General features: G+C 39.2%; 1 protein-coding gene across 1 annotated transcript; it reads left to right on the forward strand.

The window, feature by feature from the left end:
- The first annotated feature begins 129 nt into the window (after positions 1-129).
- Positions 130-8,478, forward strand: LOC121209720 (syntaxin-71). Its single transcript, XM_041080956.1, has 9 exons — positions 130-581; positions 709-834; positions 960-1,128; positions 1,218-1,303; positions 1,531-1,599; positions 1,699-1,743; positions 7,403-7,465; positions 7,545-7,621; positions 8,130-8,478. The coding sequence occupies exons 1-9, from the start codon at positions 426-428 to the stop codon at positions 8,140-8,142; spliced, it is 804 nt and encodes a 267-aa protein (XP_040936890.1). The 5' UTR covers positions 130-425; the 3' UTR covers positions 8,143-8,478.
- The last annotated feature ends 9,746 nt before the right edge of the window (positions 8,479-18,224 follow it).

The raw sequence follows: 18,224 nt of genomic DNA on the forward strand, positions 1-18,224 counted from the left end.
ATTTATTTTACGTTTGTTGATGTGAAAAAAGCCTCTTCCTTTGAAGGAATAGAATAAAATTTATTTATGTCTTTAAGCGAACATGTTTTGGTAATATACTCTTGAAGAAGATTAGGGGAGGCGCAATCTCCTGCATCTGGGATCATTTCAATCCATCTCTCATAACCGTAAGATATTAATAAGTCACAGTTGGCAAGGATCCAACGTCAGCATTCGTTTCCCTCTCGTCCTTTTTAGTATTTTAATTATGCTTTTGACTCTCGCTCGCTGTCTCCGTCCACCGTTTGTCTCTCTCTATTCTTCAAGTTCAAAACTCCGAAAACAGAAACTGAAGGAACAGATTCTTCGCTTGAAAACGTGGAAAGGAACTTCCAGAGAAAACAGCGAGAAACGGCGTAGGTTTAAAAAAGGGAAGGGAAAAGGAGATGACGGTGATAGACTTGATCACTAGAGTTGACGCGATTTGCAAGAAGTACGACAAGTACGACATCGATAAGCAAAAGGCGGTTAACGTCGCCGGCGATGACGCTTTCGCTCGCCTTTACGGCGTCGTTGACTCCGAAATCGATGCCGCTCTCCAGGTGTAATCTTCTTCCTTTCCTCTTCTCTAGGGCTTTTCTTAACTGACTCTTTTTTTTTTTGCTTCAAACAAAAAAATTCTTACTTTCTTTTGCCTTTTGTTTTATGATTTTTTTTTAAATCCCGTAGAAATCTGAAGCTGCTGCAACGGAAAAGAATAGGGCTACAGCGGTTGCTATGAATGCGGAAATTCGAAGAACCAAAGCTCGATTGCTTGAAGAACTCCCCAAATTACAACGACTCGCTCTCAAAAAGGTCTTTTCCTTTGTTTTTTTTTTCTCTTTTGCTTGATTAGTTGTCAAAGTTTCTAATTGGTTTACCTTAATAGTAATTAGACTAAGAATTTGTTAACCGGTAGTATTAATTTGTGGGGGTTATAGGTGAAGGGGATTTCGAAAGAAGAGCTTGAAGCTCGAAACGATTTGGTTTATTCACTGAAAGATAGGATTGATTCAATACCAGATGGATCATCAACTGCAACTAAGCAAAGTACTGGTGGTTGGGCAACTTCAACTTCCTCCACTGGCATTAAATTTGATTCATCTTCAGGTAATAGTAACTTATTTGTTGGAATTTTTTATTTTCAAGATATCAATATAATCAAACGTTGTGAATGTTCGGGAATTGGATTGAATCAGATGAGAGATTCACAAGTGAGTACTTTCAACAAACTGAAGAGTCTGACCGCTTTAGGCAAGAATATGAAATGCGCAGAATGAGACAGGTTGTAATTCCCTTTCTTGTTGTTGATGTTATTGTTTGCTTTACCAATGCTATGAGATTTTCCACTTCGCTTTGCTTGCTTGCTACGCCAATGCTCCGTCTCTTGTTCCATTATGTTAAACATTTATAATTTTCATGGTGGTAATGTTTTGTAGGATTATAGTAAATTCATCTTCCTTTCTACCTGAATTTAATAATATTCAAGACCATTAGTTTTTTTTAGTGTAGGATCAAGGTTTGGAGGTTATAGCTGAAGGTTTAGACACCTTGAAGGATATGGCTCATGATATGAATGAGGTTAGTTTGCACAATATTGCGGTTTTCCTTGTGTATAAATCATATTAAACAGTGCCTTAGTTATTCAAGTCCTTTAATTACCATCTTGCCTTATGACAGGAATTGGACAGACAAGTGCCACTAATGGATGAAATAGATGACAAGGTGATTCACTATTTTAGTTATCCTTCTTTGCTTGTCATGGACATGGAGAATTCTATTAGTCTGCTCATAGCATTCTAGGAAATATTAAATTCAGATATGAACCATTTAATAGTTAATCATATATTTTGAGATGAACTGTAAAGCATGGCAATTTACATCAGAAAGACCCTTCTTTTTTTTATAAATATCCGAAATTTGGGAACTAGTTATTAATGTTTGGTCGTCGGTGATGTTCCAATAGGGTCGGAAGCGTGTAAATTATTGTACTAAAAAAATCACACAAAGTTCAATTCCCAGGGAAGAGAGGTGGATCACAAGGATCTCTTAAATACCAAGTCTTTCCTTAGTCAGAATATCCCTTCTATAGTAATTTAATAGCACAATTAAATACTACTATTATACCTTCAAATATTGAAAGAAAAATAGGACAAAAAAAAGAACACAAGAGTTTTAACGAGGTTCGGTAAATTATACCTACGTCCTCGGGCACTAACACCAGATGATAACTTTACTATCTCCAAAGTATTACAAACAAATAGAATTCCTTAAGAATTCTCAAATGGGAGAAGAGAGAAAACTAAAAGAGAAAGATTGGTTAGGATAATTGAAATGAGAAATGAGAAGGCCTATTTATAGTTGAGGTTTAAGGACCAAACAATAAATAGCCCATTATCTCAAGGACCAAAAAAAAATTATCCCATGCCACTTTTTCAAAGTCAACTTTAGGGTGCTAAACTTGCACCACTTTGTATTGTTTGCCATTAATGTTGTCTCCCATTAATGTTAACAATCTCCACCTTGAAGATTTGATTAGGATAATCACATTTTCACACACTTCCTTCAACTCCCCAAATTCGATAAAGCTATCTTTTGTAGTGCCTACAAATGCACTCTTGAGCGCCATACACCTGAAGGTGCTCAAATTCTTAGGATGTTAATCAAGTTCAAACAATAATTAAACTTGATTGTTGTTACCACCTTGGTCATCATATCTGCGGGATTATCTGCAGTCGGAATCTTCTGAAGTAGTTCCTTTTTCAAAGACTTCCCGCACAAAGTGATATCTTACGTCGATATGCTTGGTTCTTGAATGATAGACTTGATTTTTCGCTAAATGAATAGCGCTCTGACTGTCACAATATAAACTTATGTGACTTTGAACAACTCCTAAGTCTTTCAACAATTCATTAAGCCAAATAGCCTCCTTAACAGCTTCTGTAACTGTCATATATTCTGCCTCTGTAGTAGACACAGCTACTGTAGACTGTAAGGTAGACTTCCAACTCACTGAGGCTTTCGCAAGAGTAAACAGATACCCCGTAGTTGAACGACGTTTATCTAAATCACCAGCAAAGTCGGAATCAACATATCCAACTACAAACTGACCAAGTGCTTCATCCTGTTCAAAAATTAAACCAACATCTACGGTTTTTCGAAGATACCGTAGAATCCATTTCACAGCTTGCCAATGTCCTTTTCCAGGATCATGCATATACCTGCTCACAACTCCAACAGCTTGTGAAATGTCAGGCCTCGTACACACCATCGCATACATCAAACTCCCAACTGCATTAGCATATGGGACTTTCGCCATATATTCTCTTTCATCTTCAGTCTTCGGAGATAATTGAGCACTAAGTTTCAAATGAGAAGCAAGTGGGATACTTACATGTTTTGTGTTTTCATTTACACCAAAACATTGTAATACCTTTTTCAGATATTGCTTCTGATTTAAACAGAGCTTGTCTCTCGGTCTATCTCTACTTATCTCCATGCCGAGAATCTTCTTGGCCTCACCTAGATCTTTCATCTCGAACTCTTGATTCAACTGAGCCTTCAGCTTATCTATCTCATTTTGGCTCTTCGAAGCGATTAACATATCATCAACATACAAGAGTAGATAAATGAAAGATCCGTCATGCAGCTTCTGCAAATATACACAATTGTCATATTTGCTTCTTGTGTACTTCTGCCTTCTCATAAAGCTATCAAATCGCTTGTACCACTGCCTCGGGGATTGCTTCAATCCATATAGCGATTTGTTCAGCTTACAAACCCAATTTCTACCACCAGCATCTGTGTATCCTTCTGGCTGAGTCATATAGATCTCCTCTTCTAACTCACCATGCAAGAAAGCCGTCTTAACATCAAGTTGAGCTAGCTCCAAATTCAACTGTGCTACCAAGGCCAACAAAATTCTAATGGAGGAATGCTTCACAACAGGGGAAAATACATTATTGTAGTCAATTCCCTTCTTCTGAGCGTAGCCTTTAGCTACCAATCTTGCCTTGTAGCGAATATCCTTCTTGCTAGGAGATCCATCTTTCTTTGCGAATACCCACTTGCATCCGATTGCCCTTTTATCTTTCGGTAATTGCGCCAACTCCCAAGTATTATTCTTCCGGAGAGACTGCATTTCTTCATCCATGGCGCTTTTCCATTTATCACTTTCTAAGCTTTGCATTGCTTCTTGATAAGTGATAGGAATATCATCAACAACGGGAAGGGCGTAGGCCACCATATCAGTAAATCGAGCAGGTTTACGAATTTCTCTTCGTGGCCTTGCAACTGCAACTGGTTCTGGTGTACTTAGTGGTTCTTGGGTCAGAACCTCTTTAACCTCTAATTCCTCCATTGTGGCTGGAGAATTAGACTTATTAACTGGGCAAATCCCCATCTGCTCAAACTCCACCTGTTTTGGAGTACACTCCACCTGCTGTGGAGTATTGCTCGTCTGAATATCTTTATCTGCTACCTTTTTCAATGTGGCAGATTCATCAAAGGTAACATCTCTGCTACAGATCATTTTCTTTGTGCTTAAGCACCAAAGACGAAATCCCTTCACTCCAGAAGTGATTCCCATAAAGAGAGCTTTCTTTGCCATCGGATCTAACTTTGACTCCTTCACATGGTAATATGCAGTGGTTCCAAACACATGTAAGGAATCATAATCTGTAGCCGGTTTTTCAGACCATACCTCCATAGAAGTTTTTCTTTCTAATGCAGATGATGGCAAACGATTAACAAGATGGCCAGTGTATGTCACAGCCTCAGCCCAAAATTGCTTGCCTAACCCAGCATTGGACAACATACATCGAACTTTCTCCAGCAATGTTCGATTCATACGCTCTGCCAATCCATTCTGCTGTGGTGTATCCCTAACTGTGAAGTGTCGAACAATACCATACTCTTGGCACACATCGAAGAATGGATCACTTTTATATTCCCCTCCATTGTCCGTCCTAAGCCGCTTGATTTTCTTGTCAGTCTGGTTTTCGATCATAGTTTTCCATTTAAGAAAAACTCTAAGCACTTCATCCTTAGTTCTCATGGTATACACCCAAACTCTTCTGGAAAAGTCATCAACAAAAGTAACAAAGTAGTGTTTTCCTCCCAATGAAGGTGTCTTGGAAGGCCCCCACACATCTGAGTGAACATATTTCAAAATACCTTTTGTATTATGGATAGCAGTACCGAATTTCACTCTCTTTTGCTTTCCCAGAACACAATGCTCGCAAAATTTTAATTTGTAAGCCTTTGCACCTTTCAACAATCCTTGCTTTGCCAGAATTTGCAAGGATTTTTCGCTGGCATGTCCCAACTTCATATGCCACAACTGTATTGAGTCCAATTCTTTGTTGCTGGAAGCTGCAGCGACTGCTCCAATAACTGTACTACCTTGGTAGTAATACAAGTTATTTTTCCTGATGCCCTTCAATATCACAAGTGCGCCAGATGTCACTTTCAAAACCCAATTTCTCATAGTAACAACTGAACCATTTGATTCCAAGACTCCCAATGAGATGAGATTTTTCTTCAAACTGGGCACGTACCGAACATCAGTCAGAACTCTGGTTGATCCATCTTTATTCTTTAATTGGATTGAACCTATCCCAACAGTTTTACAGGCATTGACATTGCCTATATAAACAACTCCTCCATTTAGTTCTACTAAATCAGAGAACCACTCCCGGTTAGGGGACATTGATAGGTACAACCCGAATCTAATATCCACTCATCTGAATGGAACGACGATGATGATGCAACCAGTGATAGTTTAGAGTCACTAGTATCATGCTTAGCAACACAAGCATCTACAGCAGCTTTTCCCTTATTCTTCAGCTTTGGACAATTTTTCTTCCAGTGGCCTTTCTCATGACAAAAAGCACATTCATCTTTCCCGAATCTGGATTTTGACTTTGATCTCCCCTTTTGAGTTTTCTTCTGAGTGTATGAACGACCTCGGACTACTAAAGCTTCTATATCTCTGATTGAGTTTTTCTGTTTGTCCTTCTTTCTCTGTTCATAACTGTATAAGGCCGCACAGACTTCGCTCAGAGATATATCACTCCTACCATGAAGTAGAGTAGTTGTTAGGAACTCAAACTCCTCAGGAAGTAACCCCAACAGCATCAAAGCCAAATCTTCATCTTTGAATGTCTCATCCATATTCACCAAATCAATGACTAACTGATTAAATTTGGTGATGTGATCATTCATTTTGGTACTTGGGACGTAAGTGAAGCGAAACAGTCTTTTATTCAAGTGGAGCTTATTTTGACTGTTTTTCTTTAAAAAATTTTCTTCAAGTGCCACCCACAACTTATTTGCAGAAGTCTCCTTTGAAAAAGCATACCTCTGCTCTTGAGAAAGGCATGATCGAATTGTGCCACATGCTAACCGATTGATCGCCTTCCAATCTTTCTCTTGTACATCATCTGGTTTTTCTTCATCAATGGCAATGTCTAGACCCTGCTGAAAAATGGCATCTAGAACCTCACTTTGCCACATACCAAAATGGCCCGTGCCATCAAAGATCTCCACGGCCGATCTTGCATTTGCAATTGTCGGTCTTGTCCACATGGACGATGTTGAAGCTCCTACACCGACCGTTTTCTCCATAATCTTTCAATATACCTAAGGAAATCTTTTCTGATGTGGAAGATCAGTTTAAACTGCAACCACAGAGCATACTACGATTAACCTTCGGCTCTGATACCACTTGTTCCAATAGGGTCGAAAGCGTGTAAATTATTGTATTAAAAAAATCACACAAAGTTCAATTCCCAGGGAAGAGAGGTGGATCACAAGGATCTCTTAAATACCAAGTCTTTCCTTAGTTAGAATATCCCTTCTATAGTAATTTAATAGCACAATTAAATACTACTATCATACCCTCAAATATTGAAAGAAAAATAGGACAAAAAAGAACACAAGAGTTTTAACGAGGTTCGGTAAATTATACCTACGTCCTCGGGCACTAACACCAGATTATAACTTTACTATCTCCAAGGTATTACAAACAAATAGAATTCCTTAAGAATTCTCAAATGGGAAAAGAGAGAACTAAGAGAGAAAGATTGGTTGGGATAATTGAAATGAGAAATAAGAAGGCCTATTTATAGTTGAGGTTTAAGGACCACACAATAAATAGCCCATTATCTCAAGGACTAAAAAAAAATTATCCCATGCCACTTTTTCAAAGTCAATTTTAGGGTGCTAAACTTGCACCACTTTGTATTGTTTGCCATTAATGTTGTCTCCCATTAATGTTAACAGTCGGGAGGTAAAAAGGTAAGCTTGAAACATCGTCCTTTTCCATCTGAAAGTTTCTGCAGCTTAGAAATTCAATCTTGACACTGTTTTTGGTATCTTCCAGGTAGACAGGGCAACCTCTGATTTGAAAAGCACGAATGTGAGACTTAAGGATACTGTACACAAGGTAATTATATTGACTTTTTTGGATGGAAGCTGCTTTCTATATCTTAATTTCTATTAATGTGTATTTTAATATTGTTTAGCTGAGGTCAAGTCGCAACTTCTGCATTGATATCATCCTCTTATGTATAATTCTTGGAATCGCTGCCTATTTATACAAGTAAGTTTCCCTAATTTTCTTCAATTCTATGGTAAGAAACATTTAGTATCCGAGTATTGCAGTTCTATGTTCTGAAAATTGTTGCATGTCGGCTCAGAGCATGTAGGGAAGTAAAATAACATCGTTTATATGGTTTGCTAATATTCAACTAAAATCTTTCAAACTATGTGGGATTGACTACAATGTCTTTTACTTCATTTTCGAACTCTATTTGGTCTAAGCATGATTCAGAAGCTCAATACCTACCATTCTTCAACTTCGCCAAAATGATATTCACCTTTGCTCCTGTAATTGTGATTTTCCGACCCATTTCATTTTTCTTGTGCTGCGTTGTTCTGTTCTGATTCTTACTCGTATTCAGACATGACTATGGTTTATAACTCTTTAAATTTATGGCTTATTTTTTTTCTAATTCGAGGATACCATATCCAACAGTTGTATTCTAGTTCGTGTAACATCTATTATTACTCTTACAAAAAATTTTGAGATTGACTGTTCTCTGGTGCAGTGCGTTGAAATGAGACAAATAGTTCTACATAACCACGAGGATTATGCTCTTCTATTATGGCATGGCATGGGGTAGGAGTTTGTATGGGTTTTGAATAAACTCCCCTCTTTAAGAGTGTGTACGGATTATGAGACAAATATTTGTTGTACGTAATTATATATATATTTGTACGTAATGTTTGTAGCTATGTATTGTACTTTCCAGTGTTAAATACGAGTATTAACAAACGTAGTTCCATGAAGTGGTACAACGGAAGGGACCCAACTGTTGTTTGCGAGTGTTCTGTGATGTTGATGTCTACCTCTATTTATTCCAAGTAATTAAAAATAAAAATAAAAATTATTGTGTCTACTGTACTGCCATTCATAACGGGGTTCATGTCATGAATACTCCAAAGTCAAAAGGATCTTCATTATTTTACTCCATTCTCATATCCTTAGTAATGAGAATGAATGTATTTAAATAATTAGATGCTAGTGTCATGGGTTGCGCGTCGGTGCTCGCAACCATGACAAACTGGTGCGATCCATCGTGTTCGAGGGAGGTCATTTAGCCTAACCAAACTGGCCCAACCAAACTGGCCCGGTGATTTGAAAGATTAAAAGCCCATCTCAAGAGCCTGATAGAAATGGGAAGTGTTCTAGAAGATATAATTATGGAATCTTAGAGTTCTATTTGTATATAGCTGGTTATGTAAGCTTAGAGTTCTAATTGTATTCAGCTTTTAATTATAGTTATTGATATACTGTGAGGCTCAACTATAAATAGAGACATCTTTGCTCATTGTATATTCATTGAGTTATTAATAAGAATTTTGAGAGTATTCACTCAAACTTTTCTCTCAAGTGTTCTTGCTTTTGTTCATCTTTCAAGGCTCGTTCTTACTTCGTTCTTCTGTTGTTCTTCGTGAAAATCTTAAGGGAATTCTATTGAATCCTTTATTGTTGCAAGTGAAGTTGACTTGGGCGTTTTTGCTGCTGAATCTTTTTTTGTTACAAGTTAGGCTGACTTAGGCGTTTTGAGCAGAGAAACTGCCTAAGGCCGCACGGATCGCGTGGGAAAACTCTAAGTCCGTGACAGTTGGTATCCGAGCTAAGGTTCGAAGCCACCGTTGAAAGATGTCAAAAGAAGTTGAGGGAGTGGAGACCCGTGGGAGGGCTAGGAAAGCCAGTCGCTCAAGGGACATGTTGTTAGCTTTAGAGGATCGCGTCGTCACTCTCGAGAGTTCAATGGGGGATATCAAGGAGAGGGTTGAAGACGTTGATGATAGGCTCCATGATGGACTGCAGTCCATGCAGGAGCAGCTTAAAGAGTATGTGACGGATAATATGAAACAGTTGACTGGTAGAGATGATGCCATTGAGGCTATGGTGGTGGCCTTGAAGGGAGAGATTGCGGAGCTCAAGGGTGAACTCACAATCTACAAGGTTGCCTTGGGCAATGGTGGGTTAGCGGCTGCCGCACCCAAGCCCAATGTTGATGTTCCCAAGCCAAAAGAGTTTAAGGGAACAAGGTCCGCAAGAGATGTGGACAACTTTTTGTGGGGAAACGAGCAATACTTCTGTGCCAAAGGCATCACGGAGGATGTCACTAAGGTAACTACTGCTGCGATGTATTTATCTGACGTTGCTTTGTTGTGGTGGCGTCGTGGGTCCACTGATGTGAGACGTGGTGGGTCTGAAATCGAAACATGGGAGGAGTTTCGATGTGAGTTCAAAGCACAGTTTTACCCAGAGTATGCCGAGGATGAGGCTCGGGCAAGGTTGCGTCGGCTTGCGCAACAAGGCACTGTGAGGGAGTATGTACAGGAGTTTAGTGAGCTTATGCTCCAAATCTCAGATATGGGGGAGAAAGAGGCATTCTTTTTCTTTATGGACGGATTAAAACCGTGGGCGAAGCAAGAGTTGCAGCGCCGAGAAGTTTAAGAGCTCACCAAGGCTATGTCAGTAGCAGAATCACTTGCTGAATTTGGTGGGAGGAAAGACAATTCCAATTCTTCTAAACCCAGATTAAAGGGTAATAGTGGGGGAGATAAAGAAAGGCCCACTAGGAACGGCGATGGTAAGAAACCTTGGGACAAGAGAAAGAGTGGGCCTATAAGGTGCTTCCACTGTGAGGGTCCACATATGATCAAGGACTGTCCAAAGAAGGCCGCTCTCAAGGCTATGGAAGCAAAGGGGGAGTCCGATGTGGAGGATAACAACCTTGGATCGATACTAGGGGGTGTCGAAGATAGAATGAGCCATGGTTTGATGTTTGTAGACATCATTGTGGCCGGTAGAAAATTGAATGCGCTCGTCGACACAGGCGCTTCTGATTTATTCATGTCTGAGGAGGCTGCTTGTAAACTAGGCCTCAAGATAGATAATGAAGGGGGTCGGATCAAAACAGTGAACTCGAAAAGTATTCCAATCAAGGGGGTTGCAAAGGGAGTGGATCTTCAGCTGGGCAATTGGTCAGGGAAGGTATCCATTAAGGTAATACCACTTGATGACTATGATTTTGTGGTGGGACTAAGCTTCCTTGATCAGGTTAAAGCTCTTATTGCCCCTTCGAGCAATTACATGGTGATTTCAGATGCGAAACATCAATGCATGGTGAAAGTGACAAGGAAGAGAAGCTTTGAGGGAAAAACACTATCAGCAATTCAGTTTGTTAAAGGTGTACAGAGAAATGAAGTCTCATATTTAGCCACCTTGAAGATCGAAGAGACCGCTGAGTTTGTTAGTAAGACCCCGAAAGAAGTGGGACAATTGCTACAATTATTTCGAGATGTAATGCCTGCTCAGTTGCCAAAAAGTTTGCCACCCAAGAGGGAGGTGGACCACAAAATTGAGTTAGTATCCAATGTGGTGCCGCCAGCAAGGGCCCCCTATCGTATGTCTCCGCCAGAATTAGAAGAGTTGCGGAAACAATTGAAGGAACTTTTGGATGCGGGATTCATTAGACCATCCAAATCCCCATATGGTGCGCCAGTGTTGTTCCAAAAGAAACGCGATGGGTCCTTAAGAATGTGCATCGATTATCGAGCTCTAAACAAGATCACCGTGAAGAATAGGTATCCTATTCCTCTTATCGCAGATTTGTTCGACCAGCTTGGTAGTGCAAGATGGTTTACCAAGTTAGATTTGAGATCGGGGTATCATCAAGTTCAGATAGTCGAGGGGGACGAACCAAAGACAGCTTGTGTGACACGGTACGGTTCGTATGAGTTCCTTGTGATGCCTTTTGGACTCACGAATGCTCCAGCTACATTCTGCACCCTAATGAATAAGGTACTTCAACCCTTTCTTGATCGTTTTGTGGTTGTTTACCTTGACGATATTGTGGTCTATAGCAAGTCGCTTGAAGAGCACGTAAGACACTTGAGGGAGGTGTTCCAGACTTTGAGGGAAAATGAGCTGTTCGTCAAGGAGGAGAAATGCTCATTTGCCCAACAAGAGGTGTCATTCTTAGGCCACATTGTGGGAGGCGGTAAGATCCGAATGGATAAAAATAAGATTCGAGCCATTTCAGAGTGGGAGCCTCCAACCAAGGTAACAGAGTTGAGATCTTTCCTTGGATTGACAAATTACTATCGCCGCTTTGTCGAAGGCTACTCCAAAATTACCACTCCCTTGACGGACATGTTGAAGAAGGGGAAGGTATGGGATTGGAATCCAGAATGAGAGAAGGCCTTCAACCAATTGAAGTAAGAAATGACGAGGGAGCCCGTACTTGTCTTGCCGGATTTTACGAAGCCTTACGAGGTACGTACAGATGCATCAGATTATGCTATTGGGGGAGTACTGATGCAAGATGGACACCCAATTGCTTTCGAGAGTCGAAAGCTTAACGAGACGGAACGTAGATATACGGTCCAAGAGAAAGAGATGACTGCGGTAGTACACTGCTTGCGCACATGGAGACTATTTATTGGGTTCCAGATTCGTGGTCCTTACCGACAATGTTGCCAATAGTTACTTTCTAACCCAGAAAAAGTTGTCTCCCAAGCAGGCTCGTTGGCATGTTTTACTAGCAGAGTTTGATTTCACAATGGAATATAAACCAGAAAGTGCCAACAATGTTGCTGATGCACTTAGTCGAAAGATGGAATTCGCAGCAATCAGTCAACTTGATGGCTCTTTGTTGGAACGCATTCGAGAGGGATTGTCCCATGATCCTACGGCCAAAAATTTGATTGAGCTTGCCAAGGAGGGAAAAACAAGAAGATTTTGGCTTGATGGGGAGCTAGTATACACTCATGGACACCGCCTCTATGTGCCCCGTTATGGGAAACTCCGTAAAGAAGTCATGAAGGAATGTCATGACTCGAAATGGGCAGGCCATCCAGGGATGCATCGCACTTTGGCCCTTTTGGAGGATCGCTATTATTGGCCTCACATGGGTGCTGATGTGGAAACCTATGTGAAAACTTGTCTAGTGTGCCAACAAGACAAGGTTGAGTTAAAGACTCCAGCCGGCTTGCTTCAACCCCTGCCAGTCCTAGAAAGGCCATGGGAGAGTTTATCCATGGATTTTATTATTGGTTTGCCTAAGTCTGACGGGTTTGCCAGTATTCTTGTTGTGGTGGACAGGTTTTCAAAGTATGCGACTTTTATTCCGGCGACCAAAGAGTGCCCTGCTGAGGAAGCAGCTCGGTTATTCCTTAGACACATGGTGAAATATTGGGGAGTGCCACTATCTATTATCAGCGATCGAGATGGTCGATTTACTGGTCGGTTCTGGACAGAGTTGTTCAAGTCAATGGGCTCAGATTTGAACTTCTCCACGAGCATGCATCCACAAACCGATGGGCAAACTGAACGAGTAAATGCACTGTTGGAGACGTATCTTCGGCACTATGTGAGTGCCACACAAAGGAATTGGCCAAAGTTGCTGGATGTGGCCCAATTTTCATATAACTTGCAGCAAAGTGGGACCACGAATCAAAGTCCATTTGAAATAGTGACGGGTCAACAGCCACTCACACCCAACGCTGTTGTGACCCATTACACAGGACCAAATCCGGCAGCCTATAGATTCGCAAAAGATTGGCAAGAGAAGAATGACTTGGCTAGAGCTTGTTTACACAAGGCAAGTAAGCGTAGCAAGAAGTGGGCCGATCAGAACCGAAGGGATGTACAATTTCAAGTGGGTGACTCAGTCCTTGCTAAACTACACTTGATTTTACGATATACTGGTTTGCACAAGGGTCTTGTGCGAAGGTATGAAGGGCCGTTTAAAGTTGTGAAGAGAGTGGGCAAGGTGGCCTACACGCTGGAGTTGCCACCAAAACTTAAAGTACACCCAGTCTTCCATGTAAGCATGCTTAAGCCGTTTCATGAGGATCAAGAAGATCCGAATCGAGGCAAGTCCGAACGAGCACCGATGGGGGTAAAAGTCTCGTATGATCGTGAAGTAGAAAACATTGAGGCAGATCGGGTAATTAGACGAAAGTACCACCGACCACAGCATGAGTACTTAGTTCGATGGAAGGGACTTCCTGATAGCGAAGCAAGTTGGGAACCTGCTGAGGCATTGTGGCAGTTCCAAGGAAAGATTGACCAGTTCCATAAGGAGGATGCGACGAGGGCGTCGCTAGAACAAGTGGTGGAGAATGTCATGGGTTGCGCGTCGGTGCTCGCAACCATGACAAACTGGTGCGATCCATCGTGTTCGAGGGAGGTCATTTAGCCCAACCAAACTGGCCCAACCAAATTGGCCCGGTGATTTGAAAGATTAAAAGCCCATCTCAAGAGCCTGATAGAAATGGGAAGTGTTCTAGAAGATATAATTATGGAATCTTAGAGTCCTATTTGTATATAGCTGGTTATGTAAGCTTAGAGTTCTAATTGTATTCAGCTTTTAATTATAGCTATTGATATACTGTGAGGCTCAACTATAAATAGAGACCTCTTTGCTCATTGTATATTCATTGAGTTATTAATAAGAATTTTGAGAGTATTCACTCAAACTTTTCTCTCAAGTGTTCTTGCTTTTGTTCATCTTTCAAGGCTCGTTCTTTCTTCGTTCTTCTGTTGTTCTTCGTGAAAATCTTAAGGGAATTCTATTGAATCCTTTATTGTTGCAAGTGAAGTTGACTTGGGCGTTTTTGCTGCTGAATCTTTTTTTGTTACAAGTTAGGCTGACTTAGGCGTTTTGAGCAGAGAAACTGCCTAAGGCCGCACGGATCGCGTGGAAAAACTCTAAGTCCGTGGCACTAGAGCAAAGTTGATTCTCCATTTACTTATCATCTCTACTCAGTAAAAATATGCGAATAAAGGAAATGATATAACCCAACCCCCAAATTTGAATTTAATTAAAATGTAATGTCATTATCAGAAAGTCCAAAAATAAATATATGCTCCACTTGCAGCAGTAAAGCCTTAGAGATGTATTGAAATTGCTAAGCAAGTCGGATGTTGCTGTAATTGTCACATCAAAATTTCTATTTTAATAAATCACTTGTTTGGCTTAAAAAGAATACCTAATAAGTACTTTTACGTTATGATTGCCTTTTTTTTAAATAAAAAATATCACAGTGATAAGTTTCACATTCTTAAAAGAAAACTCACTACACAAATCAGATTATTATATTATTCTCCTTCTCTGGACATGAAAATGAAGTAAATAAAAATAAAATCATAATTCGTTGATTTTCGATGAATCATGAGTGCCATAAATATATAATCCTAAAAGCTCTAGAAGAGCAGAAAAAATATAATAATAAAATGAGAGAGAGAGATCCATTAAGTGTCAGAATAAGAGTGTCTCTCGGGGCATACGAACAAAGGGTCATAAAAACTAGCGCTCCCTCGTCGGTTGTGCGATCACTACTCCATGTTCAGTTCAATCGTTCCACAACCATCCCATTTTAATATTATATTTAATAAAATGTATAAGAAACGCTTCTTTCCATTTTACCTTCTTCCTCTCTTTACAACTCTGAAAATCATTTTGAGGACAATAAAAATGCTAAGAAGGTTAAGCAAGAAAAAGTGGTAGAGGTGCAGCAATGGTGGCTCAAATTTAAAAGAGGCATAAAATCAGATAAGGTCAGTTTCAAACACATAAAGTTTTACTGTTTCTTTCACTGCTAAATGCTTTTCTCTTCTTCTGTTTTTTCACCACTCGCATCCCATAAATATATATATCCTTTGGTCTGAATAATGGTAGAGGTGTATGTATTTGGTTATTCTTGACCGTACTCGATCTCCACACCGCCGCAAACTTAGAGTGGCTGGAAACGATATATCAACTCAGACAAGAAAGACTTTGCAGCTGAAGAAGCATATGATAATGCTTGATTTCATTGTGTAGTTCATTTTCTCCCTTTTTCCCAGTTTCAGTTCAATTTTTGTTTCGAATTTTTAGCTGATAATGGAACTCCGTCTCAGAGCTTCTTCTTCTCCATATCCTTTTTTCCCACTTGTTGGCAGTATTATCTCACCGTTTCTAGGTTTAGGATTCAAGAGTTAACTCCATTTTTAATTAATTTGGTCATTATTTACTTAAACAAGTGCTTCAATCTTTTTAAATATTGGTTTGTATGATCCACAGATTTTATGCGATGATAAAGATATATACATACATATATTATTTAGGGTTTCCTGTAGCCATGGGTCCTTCACCGCCTACTTCCATTCATATATCTGCTTATCAACTTTAATACACAAACGGTAAAGTTAATTAATAAAGTTAAATGCAGTGATTAGAGAGGTTGATAATGGTGGAAAAGAAAATAGTCTGGTAGATATATATGTCGACAAAGGCATTACCCAACATTTTAATTTTATTATTTTATTTAGAAACATCTCCCCATTTCATTCAAATTAATAATACGCAATCATGCATGCCATATACCACACCTTAAAGTAATTTGACAGAAAATGCTTAACCTCAAGCCCTCTTTTTTTCAACTGTCGTTTCATGTCATTGCAAACCCCAAATAATTTTTATACAAAACTTTTGTCAAGTTTTATGCTTTTGAGTTATTAGAAACCTATCGGCTATCAACCTCAACAGCTACAAAATCACCTAGCAAGATCAAATGCAGATTTAGAGTTTTTTAAATCGTTATTTTTAATCTTGCTTAAAGTAAACGCACCGTATTTGCATGAAATTTGGATTATACGGATGTGAGTGAGGAAAGTGTGGGCGATTGAAAATGACCCCCGAGTTAGAAAATATAATTACAAAATGGCTTTGCCAAAGAGGGAGGGGGGAAAGCAAGAGATGCTTTGCCTTTCATCAACATTTCTGCTTTCTTTTTAATTACAAGAAAAAAAATGGCTGCCCCACATCAATATTCGTGTTTAGTCATTTTTATACATTGTTTTTTATCATGCAAATAGAGCCAGCCCCTGTTTCTATACTTTTATTGTTATTATTATTATTATTATTATTATTATATTGTGTTTTTTATTTTACTTTTAATGATAAGTGAAAAAAAAATGTGTTGTAACTTTGTTTAAATCTGGTATGAGTATGTTTAAAATGGGTAGACCAGTTGTAACGCATCATGTGTCTCTTGTGCGGGAGAGTGGACATATGGATTTAGGTTTTTGCAGCCACTGTTATTCACCGTGTAATTAAATTTATTATTAATTTATTTATTAATCTTTTTATATACACATTAAATTTTTTGCTGGCTTCAATTATCTTTTTATTCTTATTTGAAATTAAAAATATATTAAATATAGAAAATATAATTTTTAAAAATAAAATGTGAAATTGATACCCAAGGCAAATCTAGGGGGTGGCAGGGGCCTTGGTCGTTTAAAAATTTCAATTAATAAAGATAAAATTATACTTTACTCCCTCCTAAAAATAATAAAATTTTGATTTAATCTTTTAAAATTATATTTTTACTATCTTAAAAATTATAATTTAATTTCAGCTCCCTTAACAAAATTTTCTGACTTTGCCCCTGTTGATACTGTTGTTGCCACCTTGGTCATCATATCTGCGGGATTATCTGCAGTCTTAATCTTCTGAAGGTAAATTTTCCCCTCATCAATAATTTACCGCACAAAGTGGAAACGTACATCGATATGCTTTGTACGTGCATGATAGACTTGATTCTTTGCTAAATGAATAGCACTTTGACTATCACAATACACATTAATATGCTCCTGGACCAATCCTAAGGTTTTAACCATACCTTGTAACCAAATAGCTTCCTTTACAGCCTCTGTTACAGCCATGTATTCAACTTCTGTGGTTGACAACGCAACTGTAGACTGCAGTGTAGACTTCCAACTTATTGGTCCTCCAGCAAGAGTAAACACATAACCAGTGGTTGATCTTCGTTTGTCCAAATCACCGGCATAATCAGAATCAACGTACCCAACAACACCTTTACCAAGTGTAGTATCCTGCTTGAACAGTAATCTAATATCCATGGTCTTATGAATATACCGTAGAATCCATTTCACAGCTTGCCAATGTCCTTTTCCAGGATTATGCATATACCTGCTCACTATACTAACTGCCTGTGAAATGTCGGGTCTTGTACACACCATTGCATACATCAAGCTACTTACTGCATTAGAATACGGAACTTGCAACATGTATTCTCGTTCCGTATTCGTCGAAGGAGATAGTTGTGCAGAAAGCTTGAAATGAGAAGCCAACGAGGTACTTACAGGTTTTGTCTGCTCGTTCATGCCAAACTGCTGTAGTACCTTTTTCAAATACTGCTTCTAAGACAAGCTAACTCTATCATGAGCTCTATCTCTCCATATTTCCATGCCGAGAATCTTTTTAGCTTCTCCTAGATCTTTCATCTCAAACTCGAGATTGAGTTGAGTCTTCAATCTTTCAATCTCAACTTTGCTCTTAGATGCTATTAGCATATCATCAACATATAAGAGCAAATATATGAAAGTTCCTTCTTGTAGCTTCTGAAAATACACGCAATGATCAAATTTACTTCTTGTGTACCTTTGCCCTTTCATGAACTGATCAAATCGCTTGTACCACTGCCTCGGAGATTGCTTCAATCCATAAAGCGACTTTGTCAGTTTGCAAACCCAATTTTCTTTTCCAGCAACCTTGAATCCATCTGGCTGAGTCATATAGATTTCCTCTTCCAAATCACCGTGTAAAAAC

Source organism: Gossypium hirsutum, chromosome A11 (genome assembly GCF_007990345.1).
Source record: "Gossypium hirsutum isolate 1008001.06 chromosome A11, Gossypium_hirsutum_v2.1, whole genome shotgun sequence".
Classification (NCBI taxonomy): Eukaryota; Viridiplantae; Streptophyta; class Magnoliopsida; order Malvales; family Malvaceae; genus Gossypium; species Gossypium hirsutum.